Source organism: Gallinula chloropus (assembly GCF_964237585.1).
Source record: "Gallinula chloropus genome assembly, chromosome: 3".
Classification (NCBI taxonomy): Eukaryota; Metazoa; Chordata; class Aves; order Gruiformes; family Rallidae; genus Gallinula; species Gallinula chloropus.
The window spans coordinates 82,454,988-82,471,479 of record NC_140087.1 but is presented as its reverse complement, the minus strand read 5'-3'; the positions used below and the strand labels follow the sequence as shown (position 1 = coordinate 82,471,479).

The window sequence follows — 16,492 nt, the reverse complement described above, 5'->3', positions numbered from 1 at the left end:
GAGAGTTCAGAGAGGACCAGCGTGGGGTGTGACAGCATAAACCAGCATTTAGATTAAATCCAAAAGTTTAGGAGCTACCAACACGTCGCTGAGCTGTGGAAGGCCACGTCTCCCAAACTGCCTTCAAGTCATCTCCTCCATATCAGGAGATATACCCCCCCTGCCTTTCTTTTGCTGCTCCCAGAGACGCCCCATGGACACAGTAAAAACCACACCACTGGGCTCTGAGTATTCCTTAAAATAAAGCAATTAACTTATTTCCAGGCTCCAGTAAGCGATCGTGACAGCCTCCCCCCGGCAGAAAGTGGGAGTCGTGGTCCCTGACCCCCGGCCAACACAAAAGAGGCAGCCCCAACACAATGCCTGCTGTCAGCAACTGAATTATTTTTATACAGGAATTTTTATCTCTATTGTACAAACAAGTATGTGTCTGTGCTGACTTGTTAAGCAATCCACTTGTATGTAGAATAAGATTTTTTTTTCCCCCGCTACCAGTCACACAGCTCCAAGATCAGAAGAAATACATACTCTTTGAAGCTCCTCAAATGTTTTAGTTAAAAGGACAGCAGTTGTTTTCAAAGATCCAAGAGTATCTTTATCAGAATTTAATTTTTCCTTATTGATTTTTTTTTACCCCCTAACGTAACACAAATTTAACACAGGACAGTTTATGGTTTATTACAAAATAATACAGCCTCTAAATATCATCTTGTGGGAGGCGGTAGTCTCTTCCTCCAAACACATCCCAGAGTGGTTTACCTCCCTGAAGAGAACAAGGCTCCCCAACTACTGCTCCTCTTTGCACAGCTACTGCCTTAATACAAAAATCAGCATCGATAACAGAGAGAACACAGCGAAAAGCCCCTGGCAGCCCTCTCTCAGTCAATGCACCTGCAGCGCCCCGGCCGCAGCACCACGGCTTGGCCGGTAGATTCTCTTCCTCCACGAAGAATAAACTCAGTAGCTAAAGCAAAACGAAACCCAGGTGATTTGTGCAGCCTCCAAAAAAAATCCCAGCTGTGATGCTGTAGCAAAGTAACACCGGACAACAGATTTAACTGCTGTGGATTTGGGAAGGGGGGAAGGCATATGCAGGGTTGGGGGGGTTGAGGGGTACGGTATGACATTTTTATTTTGCATTTTATATTTTGCTGCCTGCTAAAATCAATTAAACAAGGACTGAAAAATGAAACTCCTTACTTCCTAAGGAGTAAGGATCGGTAATGTGTGTTTATTTTGACAAGGTAGTAGTAGTGGTGGTAGTAGTAGTAGTAATAAAAATAATAATAATAATAATAATATCCACAACAACAATAACAGCAGCACTGAAGGCAGGGCTCTTCTTTAAGCCTTTGTTGTTCAGCAGTAATTCCATTGTTTATTTAGGCAGAGGTTTTTCTATCTGCAGCTCAGATCAAATTGTAGGTGTAATTGTTCAGCACTTATGCAAAGCGGCGGTGGGGCAGCGGGGAGGGATACAAGCAGAGAGTCCCTTGGTTTTGACTGACCAAGGCTTCCCCTGGGGTCTCTCTCCACCAGTGCACCCAGCCGGGTGGGAATTCAGCCACATCAGACCTGAGTGCCACCCTGACAACGCCTACCTGAAAGGGCAGAGTTGAAGCAGCGCTTCTCCTCCTCGAGAGCTGTTTCACAGGAACATTAAGCCTCATCTCCCTGACGGTAACACAGTTAATTTGGGTTTTTTGCATCTTGCTCCAGTCTTGAGGTTTTAGCTACACAAAAATCTAAGCTCAGGCTGAGCTCTGCACCCCTCAAAGAGGGGACACAGCGGTGGGGTTTAAACAGCAACCTGCTCAGGTAAAAAGTTCCAGCAGCACTGCAGCAGGGAGAGGTCTCGGGGGAGAGCAGAGAGAAGAAACACTTTGGGGCACTGTCTGCAAGCCCAGAATCCAGCGGCTTTTTTATTTGGCAGCCAATTTGTTGCAAGCATTTCGTTTCAGGAAACGTATGTATTTTTCTTTGTGCCTTTTGTGGATTTACTACAACGGCTCCTGACAGCTGTTGATTCAGTTAAATGAGCACATTATTAAAAACCCTCGAGCATCCCCGCGCCGAAAAACAGGCACCTTCGGATGGGGCTGAAGGTTTGAACGCAGAAGATGCAGATGAAACCCTCTGCAAAGGGGATTTACAGCTTGGGGGGGACGACAAAGAGGGCTCCAGCCCCTGTTTGGGGTGACTCTCTTCTTTATTTTGACCAAAAACCCAGATACTAAAAAGACTGAAGTAAAGCAAATGATCCCAAGCATTAAAAAAAACAAACCCCAAATGTTTGCTAATACTTGGGAAAATCACATCCCCAGCAGGTCAGTGTTAATGTGCTTCGAATAATTCCGTGCTGTGCCCCATCCTTGTGTTTCCTTTCCTTACTCACTAGCCAGTTTCGCAGAGGAAGAGCACCTACTCAGCACAAGGAGGGAAAGAAGTGGATGTTTTCATTTTGCTTTAGAGGAAAGGAAAACAAGAATGCAAAGTGCAGCATGTTGAGTGGGGTGATTCCCCCCCCACCGCTGTCATTCACGCCAGGCTGTGGAAGTTTTATACAATTCCCCAGCCTGGCTGTGTATTAAGCTGGCTGTGTACAGCTTTATTGTAGCGCGGTGGTGAGGAAACATTAATATTCCTGTGTTGCATCTGACAGGACATTTACATGCGCCCATCTGAGCTCACACCTGAGAGCTGCTCCAAGGTACAGTAGCTGTGCTCCGATTGTAAAGGCAAATGAAGAACACAAATTCCCTGCTGGGATTGGGGCTGACCTCACCACACCCCGCACTGCAAACCTTTCCCTTGCCAACCCGAGGCAACGCCACCTCCGAATGAAGAATGAGCCAGGGAGCAGCCACCAAGTTACCAGCCTTCACAGAGGAAGAGCCTAAAAGCCTCCTTGAAATGTTTTAAAGATGCACAGCGAGTGCAGCTGGCCAATAAAGGTTGGGAAACAAACTCGACGAACCCCGCGCAGGATGCATTGCATACTAAACCTGATTAGGAAGATGAGGAGGATGTTTATGGGCTTCAAAATGGATTTGGCTCTAAGACAGACAAGTTTTAATAAGGTGAGGGCTTGGGCTGCCTGTTCGTGAGGGCCTGCAGTCACCGGTCCAGCTCCTGCAAGCGTTGTGATGTTGGGTCTGCATCCAGCGGGGCGAAGCGCACCCAGGATGGGAGCCCTAAGGAGCTGACTGTGTTTCATGGAAATTCATTGTGAAATGGGAGAGGGATCATCCCAATCACCCGGGCGGTTTGTGGGTCCATTAATGTGCCCTCTATTTTTAAAAGTACGTAATAAATCACAACAACCCGTGTACTGATTGATATCAACCACTGTGGGCCCAACCCCGCTATGCCCAACATTACCAGAAGCTACTACATTTGCACAGAGTGAGATAAAATACGTTCATTAGCCTGGGGCAGGGAGGGGGAGAACACAAAAGAAAACCAAAACAACCAATGGTTAACTTTAGGGCCATGCAACCAGTATGAATATAGGTCTTAAGGTATTAAAATCTACGAGCTCAGCGTATTTTATGAACTTGTGCAATATCTCAGAAGCTGACACATAAAATAGAGCCCTCCTGGATGGATGGAAGCTGCGTTCAGACGCCTGCCAGGCTGAGAAGATGATCTCCTTGGACTGGCGACATCACCAGCAGCATCATGACCCAAAGAAAATCACAAGGAGAAAGGTAACAAGATATCCTCAGTGATTAGCTAAACAAAACCAAAAAACCCCCCTAAAACAAAAAAAAAAAAAAAACCAAAATAAAAACAAAACCACTCAACAATAAAAAAAAAAAAAAGAAACAAAACCTCAACCAAGTGGCATCGTGCCAGGCCATGTCCAGCTTGATGCTAAACACCTTTTATTGCACAAAGCTGGGACTATGGGATACAAAACCAGACCGAAGCTTGAAGGGAATTTTAGTCCCAAAAAATTCTGTAATGAGGATGCGTGCAGGCAAAGGGCTGGAGGCTGAACTCCTGTTGCCTGCCACTGCCTCGCAAGCCTCTTTAATCGTCTTTATTATTTGAATGAAGTAAGGAAGAGCTCGTGGGCTGAGGGTTGCATATACAAAACGAGGTGATGCTAATAGGTCTCCTCCTCTTTAGAAGAGGCATTACCAAATTACGGGAATGTTTAGGGAAGACTTTATTTCTCCCACCGGGCTAATTAGAAGGTGTTTAATTTACTCCCTGCCTCAGTTTCCATCGCTGGGCATTCATTGTTGGGACACTCTGCACAGAGCCCTGCATTTATTTGGCATGTTATTTTCAAAGCTTTCGGCACGTGATGCTAACGTGCACCTTTTCAGACCTATACAAAGTTTAACCGCGTGCTGGTCTGCCTCTTCAACCACAAGCATTTTGGATGCAGCCCGTGGTGAACTCCACAATTAAATGTCCCGTACAGCAGGAAAAAGAACGTTAAAAAAAACCCTTATTCCTCATCCTTGGAACCAGGAGATTTGATTTGCAGGAAACAAACAAAAACCCTGAAACAAATGGAAAGATTCAGGGTACTATGACATATCGATGCTCCCCTGGAAGGATTAGAGGGAGGGAGAGGAAAACTTTCTACCCTGCTTGGAGTGAACTCGTATTTGTGTTTCCAATAAAGAGCCATTTTTACATTAACTGTCTGTAACAGCAGGGAATGGGAAAACCAACACAATCTTTACCTCATACAAAGGATGATATTGGTGTCACGTGTTTACTTCTTAAAAAAAGGGTTTTTATAAAAGGCAACAGGGAAAGCTGAGAAACTATTGACTCTTCCCTCCATCCCTGTGCCAGTAGCATCGGAGGAACTTTTTGATCCCCCCACATTTTTTACATTCATTCCACACCCCCCCCAAGAAGTAAATTTCACAGCCGCACAGGCCACCGCCTTTAATTAAGCTTTCAAAAGTCTTCTGACAATGCCAACAATTGTAAGACACTTCTGGAGCTCAATCATGCAATCATCGTGACACTTCTATTTACAATTTGTCTTAGAAAGAGTTTCTCTGACATTGTACTTTGACAAAACAGCCGAGCTGCTGGTTCACAACCTTTCTCCCTCTTATTTACAAATACAGCTTGTACACAGGGCTCCCGATCTCAGAAGTGGGAGAATTCGGGTAGCACCCTCGCTATTTTTCCTTCCCCCTGACCGATTTACCCAGCCTGTGCTCTCTATTTATTTATTTGTAGGGGGAAAGCAGACAGAATCTGACTCAAAAATATTTGCATATCCCTCCCACCATCACCACCCCCTTTTATTTTTTATTAAGCTTTTATCTTATTGTCCAGGTGCAGTACTAACTATTCAGTGCAGGCATCAGTATCTTTGTCTCCAAAAAATAAGGAAATAATAACCAAATAATAACAAAATTATAACAAAATGGTAACAAAATAATAAAGAATCCCAATTTACTACCTCCAGAAATATAACGGTAACTACTAGGAATAGCCCGACCCGAGAAGGTTGCTGCGGTGGTGTAACGACTACTCAAAGACATTACCTCCTGAGTACTGTAAGAATCAAGTGTACTTGGCCCTAAATTTAGGACCAAATTACATCCACCTTCCCCCGATTACTGCAGACAGAGGGGTTTCTTCCCTTATTCCCCAACGTCTCTTATTTGAATGCCACAAGCAGCTTGAGAAGAAAGGATTCGAGCAGTAAAAATGACCTGCCCTCCTCCTCCTCCCCCCCTTTATGTACAGTAAATACGGCATCCGCAGACACACGCTGTCGGCACTGGAAGGGGGAATACACAGCAGCACTCCAAAGTGTTCCTCCAACTGAATCCAAGTAACGTTTAAGATCCTTGCTTGGCCAGACCCCAACCTTTCATTAATTCCCTCCGATTTATACATTCAACAAACAAACCCCTAAAACCCGACGCCAGCGGACGATAAATATTTCTTCTGTCTTTTTCAGTAAGTGAAGAGCAATTTTACATTCACTGATCTCCAGATACTTGAGTTAATATTTCCCCCCCATACCCCATTGTAAAATACGAGAGCGGATAACTAAAGCCCTGCCATTAGCACTCACTGCAAATCACGGGCTGCCGGTATCTGGTGGTGAGGCTTTGACATACATATTGATGAAAGCTGCCTCATTGGACCCACACAACATATCCTATTAATTTTCAGTTAAATTTATGACATTTCAGCTATAGCGCCGGATCAGCATCACTCAAAATTTTTACTGCAAGTCAGAGCTAGGCACAGGCAGAGCTACCCCCACGGAAGAGACAGGTATGCATGCCTGCACCTAGACGGATCTCACGGCTGCTGCACAGGTTGCACACGTCCATATAAGCTCTTGTCATCATCCCCGTGCTGCTGGAAAACGGGGAGGATAAAGAACAGCCTACCGACACCGTTAAAACAGACATCATTTCTCCCTACATTTGAATGGCTCCTTCCTCGTCTTTAGATGAGCTGAGCCTTAACCATTACCTATCGGCAATCGTTCGCTGCAACACACCAACTTACTGACTACAGAACTGCAGGCAGCGCAGACTGCATCCAGAGCTAACCCACAGCAGCACCCCTGCGTCCAGAGCTAACCCCTAACACCTCTTCCAGCCCGACAGCTAATCGGGGACATCTTTACGTTGCTACTAAACACATCTTTTCTGGTCTCTTAACAGAAACAATCACTTCAATCAACTTCTCTGTGCTTCTGGTTTTTTAATTACACACTCATATCATTTTGCACTTTGCATTCTGGCACAGAAACCACCCAACACAAGAACTGGCAGCACCTGAGATCTCCACAGCTCACTCCTCATCGGTAGAGTTTTACTGCAAGCTCCTGGCTACAAGCAATGCATCACTCCAGCTATTGCCACACTTCTTTGGGGTACAAGGGAGCTGAATGCTTGTCCAAGCCAAAGGGGAGATGAAAGCATGAAGGGACAACGCCAGACCCCGTAACTCCTGGCGTTCCTTCCCTGCTCCCGCAGCCCGGCTGTGTTTCTCACCACCAGGAACAATCAGGGAACCCCAGCACCCTTAGACTCAGTCCCGATGAGGGAGGTGCAGAAGACCTGTGCTCCTGGACCTCCCGTCCGTGGGCACAGCTGGGCACCACCACACAGGATGCTCAGGGTGGGAGATGACTGGACAACTGCACTCGGTCCCTACTCACAACAGCACTTGTGGCTTGCACCACGAACCCGAGTCCACTCCCAGGCAGGCCCTCTCGCACAGCAAAAGCAGGATCAGGGCCCCGCTGATGTGCACCTCTCCTTACCCATCACCCCCCACTCACCAAACCATTTAAAGTCAGATAAAACCACAGCCTGTTCTGATTCAACGGCCCCGTGACACTGCACAAGGCCAAATCCTGCTTCCTTCGCATCACCCGCACCATGTGAAAGCACGATTCGGCTTGCAGAGTCCCGCGCCGAGCGAGTGCCAGAGCAAAACCCCCAGCTCAGGAGCTTCCCCTCACACAGAACACCCCGGCGCGACCATCCCTCTGGCTGAGGGACCTATTTGGGACCACAGCAAGGAGAGCAGGTTTAATTCTTGCTTGACAGATACTGTGCTTTGTCTTTTCAACAGAGCGGTGCTGTACGTAAATACAGCGTTACATCATACCACCGCTCCTCCATATTTGGTGATTTAGTATGGCTCCAGAGCTCGGAAGACTACAAATCCCTTCCGCCAGGCTGCTGCTTCATTAATCATGCCCTATACTCCTGCTCGTTTCCCGTCAGATCGCAGGCAGCACATGGAAATGGGCACTGCCCTCTACACCCCTCTGGGAAAAACAACCCAACACCTTGAGCATCCGTGGCTGGGAAGTGCAATGTGCGGAATTACCGGGGCTCAAAATGCAGCTTAGCAGCAGCTGAGCCTCTGTTTCCTCTTAAACGCACATATATACATGTAGCCAAAGTAATACCTGGTCCTCTGCAGGAAATAGTATACATCCATCCCCATTACGTATGCACACGTACACACGTGGCATTGCCTATATCTACATGTGTGTGCAGACAGACATACATGCACCGACACGTCACCGCTGCCACCGCAAAGCCTGTCAAAGCTACGGCTCTCCAGAGTGATTTGGAGGCCAGGGAAGCTGCGGGAGTACCGCACTGAGCCTCCCCAGCGCCTACTGCCCTATTATGGTTTAACTTCGTGGCCAACGCAAGCCCAAGACAAGCTCCAGCACATCATGTGACAACGTGCTACCGCGCCTCTGACAGCGCTGAGCAGTCCTGTGGGCTCCCCGAAGAGAGGTACCAGCGGCGCCACATCCAAAACGCCACTGGGAGCGGGAAGCCAGGGGGTGGGGGGGGGGGATTGAAACCAGTTCAGGCATTTGCCAGTGCTGATACGCCGCAGCCGCGCCTTTTTCAACCGGTAGTATTGGCGTGGTTTGAAGTGATTTTCAACGCTCACTGCGAAAGGGTAGTACTCTTGTTTACTAGCAGGGTTTTAAAAGCAGAGCGTGCCTTGTTACACTCCCAGGGCTCTGGGGTTTTTCTTCTACGTAGTACGCTCTATTTTTCTAACCTCATTTGTGAAAGTAGCTGTACAGCGAACGGCTTTCCAGTTTAAAAAAATAAAAATATGCTAAGAAATGGAATTATTTCCCTTTTTTGGGTTGTTTTGGTTTTGGTTTTTTTTTTTTTTAAATTACATTTCATATTGTTTGTTGCACAAAACAGAACTCTGCCTCGGACATTTGTAGGGCTGACATGTGGTTGTGTAAACCGCAAACAAAATCAAGATACATCTGTCAAAACCACATCAGAGACAAGAGAGAGCACAGCGAAGCATTTATCATTTGGCTGAGGAGGCAGGCTGCAGAGAGCAGCCTTTCCTGTCAAACCAACCTTTTGAAATTTCCAACATGCCCTTAAACTTTACGAATAAGCATGTCTGTGCGCTTCAGCAACTGCCCTCTCTACTCTGGCCTGGCCAGTCGAAAATGGCATCTTAAAGTCAAGGTCGGTGGTGTCACTTTGCCATGGGGCTGTGTTTAATTACAGTCCATACGCTGACAGCCAATATGCAACCAAGGGCTGGCTGATGCTCGGTTAACTCTTTCACCCCTGACTTTTGCCAAAGACTCGGAAAGCTCCTGGCTTTATCGCGCGGCAGGCTCGGAAATCTTCTCCTGCGACGCTACGGCAGGCGAGACACCGGGAGACGGTGACTACAATACAGGCAAATCACAAGAGCGGCCTCAAACAATACTGTTAGAAACACCGGCTGGCACGGCATGCGCCTGTTGATCCTGCCTCTGCGCAGGCACTAGGAAACACCGGTCGTGCGCTCACCGCTAACCCAAGGCAGGGTATTTACCACATCGGCCGTCACAGCGAGCAGAACAGAAAGACAGACCCGCAGCTTACAACTGCGAACACGCTACGGTGGCAACTGAAACGGAAATAAAACTCGCAAACACTTCTCCTTGCTTTAATTTACCTGCTATGTGTTCCTGTTTAGGGCAAATTCCTCTAGATGACGTTGATAAACAATCGTCATCCTCTGGCGTAACCTGGATGCCAACCTCCACGGGATTGGATGCTTTTTTCAGCTCACTTGGTGAGGGTGAAGGTGGCTTATCCACAGCCTTCTCTAAGCAGAGACTGCCATTGCATTGTTTCCGTTTGTGCTCAATAAAAATAAGAATGTCCCCCAACGGGAAGTTCATCTGACACTGGCCACAAGTGAGGAGGTCGTGGTCCCCTTCCGGAGCTCCCAATGTGCCATGTTCAGGTTCGTCATCAGTGAGAATGGCTTCAAGAGGTTCGGCTGCAGTTTGAGAAACAAAAGAAGAATCATTAGAGCTCTTGGGGAAAGGCACGGGGCGCGGGGAGGAGGGGGTAGTGGGGGAATAAGAAACGCACTGAGCCCCCTCTTCATGAATATTACACCCTGCTCAAAACATCCACCTGCTCCCCCCCCCAACTAAACCCGTGCAACGCAACTATTAGCGCGGCAGCGAGGAGATTAATTCATCAGTTACAGGGAAGAGATTCTGCAGAAGCAGCTGTAGCACGCCGAACTCGGGAGAGCGAGCCCTGCAACTGCCTCTGCGTTCCCACACGAGGACAAATTTCTGACTCGATTGAGCAATTCACCAGTAAAATTAAACGAATAGACTGGAAGGACACACTGCAAAACTCCTGCAGTACTACGAAGGGAAGCGAACGCAGCAGTTTATTGCTGGGGGGATTATTTATGGATATGAATTCAGGGAACACATAGGTGTGTGTTTCCCACCACCCAGACCCACTTGCTAAAATTCTGAAGCCCGAGCCGCACGGGTGTGGGTGCAGACAAAAGGTGTTTCAACATAGGGATAGGTAGATAAATGGCTTATTCCCTAAGCAGGCCATGCAGGTAGTATGTGTACATGTAAAAGGGAAAGGGAAGGGGAGTGGGACCGCATGGCCACACACACACAGAGGCGCCGAGACGCGGGGCACATACAGCCCTTACAACTAGCGCACGTGCATCCGTATACGCGTGTGCTTGAGTCGCCATCCCCATCAGCTCGTTTGCAGTTTCAGATCGAAAAATTCTGAAAGCCAGGAGTTATCTGGGGGGGTAGGGAACTAACAGATAAATAAATAAATCAGAGGCAAATATATATAAAAATAAATAAATAGATAGATGGTAGAAACCAAAAGCATAGGAAGCAAGCACAGCAAAAACGCCTGCAGGGCTGGGGGCTGGGGGGGGGGGGTGGGGGGGGGAAGGCACCTTTTACTTTTCAGCTGCTCCGCAAGGATTCAAATAAACATCAAATTCCCCACCAGGTCCACACAGAGATATTGGCTAGATGGGATATTTTTTAGTGCTTAAGGAAATGAGGCAATTAGTCATTTTTGTCCTGTTTCATCCTGAAATAAAGGAATGCCTACATTTATCTTGAACATGTTAGCACCGGTGGCCCTCAGCATCTAAAAAATCAGCGTGGCCGAGCACCTGCCACATTTCCTTGCAACAGTGAGAAGTGCCTTCTTTAAAACTCAAAATTCCTTGCCTAACGTTGTCAAAGTTGACAAATTTTCTGAATGAGCTCCAAAAAGCTTCATCATGAGGCTATTTCTGCTCATAGAATCGTCAGTGGATGTTCTAACGAGGCAGATGCAGCTCTCTTTTCTGTTTGCTTAATTTTTTTTAAGTTTGCAGAGAAATACCTTGGCAGTTTTTCCATCGTTACTGCCTTTCACAAGAAAAAAAATTAATAATAATAATAAATGCCAGCAGCGTGTTGGTATTCCTCTACCTGCGCAATACAGCACGCACGCTAGCAGCGGCGAGCAGGAGGAGAGGGTGCTACAAATACAACCCACCTCAAAACACTGCCAGGTAAACGCAAGTGAGACAGAATACAACTCCTAAACAGTTAATCAGCCTGACCTTCTTTAGCTGGCTGCCAATTTCACATTTAATGAACTTAAAGCCACAGAGAATCAAAAAATAGATTTTAATTTGACTGCACAATATTGGAACTGATTTTGATAAAGTGCAAAAATCCAGTGAACTCAGGTTAAATTTATTTCAACCCTACCCAGGCTGAATATTGAGGAGGAAGATCTGGAGTAGCTCCCAGTTGTGCTGCGTAAAATAATATTGAAAGAGCACACTACCTCGCCGAACCTCAGCTCCAACTAGGACACGGGGATCCAGCCCATCATTCTCTTGCCTCTAGTACTACTTCTAATTTAACGTAAGGTCAACCACAGGAATATGAAGGTTACATTCATATTAATAAAAACAATGTCTTAATCACTGGGGTTTTCTCCTAAACTTACAGACGGACAGGATAAGAGACAGACATGTTTCATACTCCTCGGGAAGCCGGGAGAGGAGAGCAGGGTGTTTCTGCAGGATCGCTGGGCATGGCGGTTTTTCTCTCCCCCCCCCCTCCCCAGCCCTTCCCTGCGTTCAGACCGAGGGAGTAAATTACCACAGGACTAATTCCACCCAGTAGTAGCTCGCTCGCACACCACAAGACAAAAGGTATTTTGCAAATGTGAACTTCTAAGCTCCCCAACTCTCCCACAGCGAAAGAAAAGGACACGAAACAACCCGTATTCCCCCTTACAACTGGCTTAGGAGAGGAGCTCTGCATAATCATTACTCAATTAGAATGTTTTCCCGCGGCCTGATTTCTTTCTGACGCTGTCAGTATTATTTAGCAGGGGAAGGTAAGGTAACCCCGCTGCTTTCAACACCACAGACAGTTGAAAGTAGCTCAAAACAACAAAAAAAAAATAGACTTTTGCTAAAAGTCTGTACCGACTGGGCTTGATTTACAATCAAAACCAGGAAATGAAGTGGTAATTCAGAGGTTGCTGATTACACCTCCACATTTCACCTAATTAATTTTATAGGAGGCAAAGTTCTTGAAAATAACAAGACGATCAAATGTACAGATATAAAACCTGTAACCTCAACGTTTTCTGTGCTCTTAACGTAAATTATTGCTAATTAACAAGAATTATATACTAATGTATGAAATACGGCTGGCAGTGTGTTCACTGCAAAACATTTGGCTCCTGACAGAGGCAGAGCCAGCAAAATACGGTGTTATTATTACTGCTACTTTTAAAACAAACCAGAAAATAACGGGTTTACAAAGAAAACGCCGGAATACAATTCACCTGGGCTTGCCACTGATTTGCAGGATGCATCTTTTAATTCTGGGGCAATCAAAATTCCTTGCCTGGGTCCCTAATCATCCGTCCCTATTTTTCATGCAAATTGCCCTTCCACCAACATGTCTTTTCTGCTTCTCCCCCCCCCTTCACCCTCCTACTCCCCCCTTCTTCCCCGTTCCCAGTCACCAAAACAACCGCACCGTCTCTCCGATAAAAGCGGGATGGATTTTGGAGTGCCGAGAGAAAGGAGGTACCGGGGGTGATACGGAAGGAGAAGGAGGAGGAAGAGGAGGAGGGGGGGGGGGGGGAGGGGGGTGCTGGGGGAGGGGATGCCACGGCACGGTGCGGGGAAATGCCCTGGCAGCGCATCCCGGGCATTGCTCCGCACCGTGCCGTGGGAAGGATGGGAGAGGAGCTGTTTAATCCCAAGTTTGTCCTGGGGTCGTGCGGTGCAAAGGGGCGGCGGGGGGGGGGAAGACAACACACACACAGACTTTAGGGTACAATGGGAACCGCCAACACGTTATAAAGGTGGGGGGGGAACCCGTGGAGGAGGAAGACGAGCATCACCCCCCTTACTTCCCGGAGCAAGCAAACTCCGCGCAAAATTAAGAACAAAGAAGAAGAAGAAGAACGGGGTGGGGGGGGGGGGGGGGGAGGGGGAGATAGAGGGGAGGGAGCTGGGCGCCCTCCTCCTCCCGCCGGCCGGGAGGCAGCGGAGGAGCCGGCCAGGTTCAAGTTCGCGGGGCTGCCCGGTTGTTTGATCTCGCTGTGCCTCCTAGCGACCGAAACGGGCAGGCAGCCCGCCCGCCGCCTCCGCCGCCCGGCTCCGGCACGGCATCCCCCCGGCCCTCCGCTCCCCCAGCCCGGCCTCCCTCTTCTCCCTCCCCCCCCTACATCTCCCAGCCCACATCCCCCCACCCCCCCCTTCCCCATCCCCGGGGCTGTCTCGCCGGAGGGAGCCCCCCAGGCCCGTCCCAGCCGCCGCTCCCGCCCCACACGTGCGGAAACTCCGCGCCGGCCCGCGGGTATCTCGGCGAAAAGGAGCCGCGGGGATCCCGCCTGTCTTCGCTACCCACGGGGGGAGTGGAATCGGTGCTCACACACACACACACTTCCCGGGCCCGCCGTGGTCCCCTTTCCCTACATCTCACTCCCGGGGCCGCCCGGGCATCCCGGAGCGGGGAAAAGACAACTCACCCCCTGTACCCTATTTCGAGAGGGAGCGGTCGCATCCCCGTAACCGTGACATTGATGTTGCAACCCCCACCCCAACACTGCACCGGGCAAGTCAAATAAAATGAAAAGGACGGTGGGGGGCGGGGGGAACCCAAACAAACTCAAAACAAACACAAACCCACCAAACCCCCGAGAAGTGGCGGGGAAAGAAGGAGAAAATAACGGGGGAGGGGGCTTAGGACTGAGACCCCGACTTCTCCCCCCCCCCCGGTTTTCGGGAAAACTTTAAGTAGGGGCAGAGCTCTCCGGCCTTGCCTTGCCCTGCCCGCAGTGGAGCGGCTGCCTGCAAAGAGCCAGCGTTTCGCTCAGGGGCTCCATGTGCGAACCCGCCTGGAAATGTCTGGGCAGCCGTGGGGGAGAGAAAACGCGGAGTGAAGTTTTTTGTGGGGGGTTGGTTCTTTTTTTTCTTGTGTTTTTTATTTTTCTGGGGTATTAATTTTTTTTCTGTTGGGGTTTCGGTTGTTTGGTTGGGGTTGTTATGGGGAGTGGGGGGGTTGCGCGAAAGGAAGAGGGAGCCGGGGATGGTTGGCAGGAAGAATTCGCCCTGGGTTTTCTGCCATCCCTGTGAGGGAACAAAACCCGCCGGGAGTAATGGGGGGAAAGAGAAAGAAAAAGGGGGGGGGGGGGCAAAGGGAACGAGTAGAAGCATGCAGCGTTTCCCCTTCCCCCCAACCCCCCCAAAGCTCACCCCGAGGAAAAAGGGGATATATTTTTTTTTCTCCCTTCCTTCCCACCCCCCTCGCCCCAAACCTTTCCAGCTCGAGTTGCCTTTTGTTGTGCAAAGAGCGCTCCCGCTTATCTTGCATCTAGCCCTTGGTGTGTGTGTGTGTGGTGGCGGCTGGAGGGAGGGAGCCGGAGAGTTTTTGTTGCGCACGGTGTGGTGGGGCTCGGGGTTTGGTTGTTTGGGTTTGTTTGGGTTTGGGGTTGGTGGGGTTTTTTTTTTCCCCCCTTCTCTCCCGAGGAGAGCGGATTTGGTTTGGGGGTTGAAATGCGGCTAGTGAGAAAGGGCCGTTCGCGGGTGTGAGGGTGCGAGTGTGTGCGAGCGTGTGTGGTGTGCGTGTCTCTGTGTGTGTGTGTGTGCTCAGCCCGGGCTCGCTCTCGCCTGTGTTTGTTGGCAGGAGGCTCCCCGCACACGCGGTGCTTGTAAACATTCAGACACGAGATTTTTCCCAATCAAAATCCACTTCCACTTTTTTTTTTTGAAAATCTTCCAAAAAATAGTAAGCGAGCGGGAGAACGCGAAGCGAGGGCGAGGAGGGAATCCCTCCCGGCGCGGCGAGGCTTCGGGCTCGGCTCCCTCACTGCCCGGTGCCGCCCCCCGCCCCAGCCAAGAGCCAGAGCGGCTGCAGGGCGGGCGCGGGGCGAGGTCGGGGCGGCGAAGCCCCCCGCACGGCGCCGGCCCGGGGCGATGGAGAGCGGGGGTCGGCGGGACGACCACCCCGCACCCCGCGGCGGAAACAAAAGGGAGGCGGCCCAGCTAGGCTCTCCCCCCTCGTTCCCCCCCCACCCCCCCCGCCTCCCGCCCCCGAGAGGGTGCCGCGGGGCGGGCGAGGCGAAGGGGCGAGCCCGCCGGTGGCGGAGGGGCTCCGGCCGCCGGACTTTCTCCCCGCTCCGCTCGCCCGCAGCTCCAGCCCGGCCGACCAAGGTGTCCGGCGTCCAGCCCGCAGCTCCCGCCGGAATTTCTTTAGACTTTCGGCCGGTTGCGCCCCCGGCAGCCCCGCACCTCACCCGCGCGGGTCGGCTCGCCGCCTCTCCCGGGCGCCGGAGCGAGAGCTGCCGCTCTTGCCGCCAAAGAGCGGGGAAAGCGGGAGGCGGAGAGAAGGGAGCGGAGCGGGGGGCCGAGAGGCTGCGCGCCGGCGGGCGGGGGGGCAAAGGGAGAAAGAGAAGAAAAGTGATCAAGGTGATTAAATTAGAGAGGGAGAAATCAGCCGGAATGCTGATAATCCCGAGCCGGCGCCGAGTTCGGGTTTTTTTCCCCGACTCTCTCACTCGCTCTCACTTTTTTTTTTTTCTCCCCCCTTTGCTCTCGCTCAAATTAAAAATTAAATCCGTAAAGGGGAAATTAAATAAATTGCTCTCCGGGTTACTTACGTGAAAATTCCCGTTTGCTTAAGTGCTGGGGTTTGCCTTGCTTGCGGCGCGACATGGTGGGTTGGTGGCTTCGGTGGCTTGTGAGTCGCTCGGTTCACATCGGGAGAGACGGGTTAGAGAGGAAGGAGACTCCAGAGAAAATATCTTCATCAATGTCTTTTGACATCCAAAATAAATTAGAAATAATACAAAGATGGCGCAGGGAAGATGAATTGTGGGATAGCAGTCATGGCTTTTTTTTTTTTTTTGTGCAAGGAAAAAAAAAAGAGAGAGAGAGGGAGAGGGAGAGAGAGGGAGAGAGAGAAGGAGAGAGAGAGAGAGATGAAAAAAATGGCAAAAGCCCCCCTGAGCTGCAAGTTCAAGTGCGGACGTGACGTCCCTGCGAACTTGAACGTCAGGAGCCTGGATGGACAGAGACATACAAAACATGGGCAGGGCAAGCCGGGGAGAGGGGAGGAGGGAAGGCGAAGGCAACACCAATGGACACTCATCAGGGGCTGGAC

The 16,492-nt window shown here is 49.9% G+C and overlaps 1 protein-coding gene across 3 annotated transcripts in view; it reads right to left on the bottom strand.

The window, feature by feature from the left end:
- BCL11A (BCL11 transcription factor A) overlaps positions 1-16,044 on the bottom strand; it is a gene marked incomplete at both ends in the record, with an annotated part of 73,351 nt that extends 57,307 nt beyond the window's left edge. For 2 of the 3 annotated variants that reach the window (XM_084261737.1, XM_084261736.1), the window contains 2 exons: positions 9,469-9,798; positions 15,990-16,044. In XM_084261737.1, the coding sequence (XP_084117863.1) occupies positions 9,469-9,798; positions 15,990-16,044 (385 nt within the window). Of the gene's footprint in view, positions 1-9,405; positions 9,799-15,989 lie in introns of all 3 variants that reach the window. The other variant, XM_084261735.1, reaches the window with a different exon arrangement.
- Between the last annotated feature and the right edge of the window lie 448 nt (positions 16,045-16,492).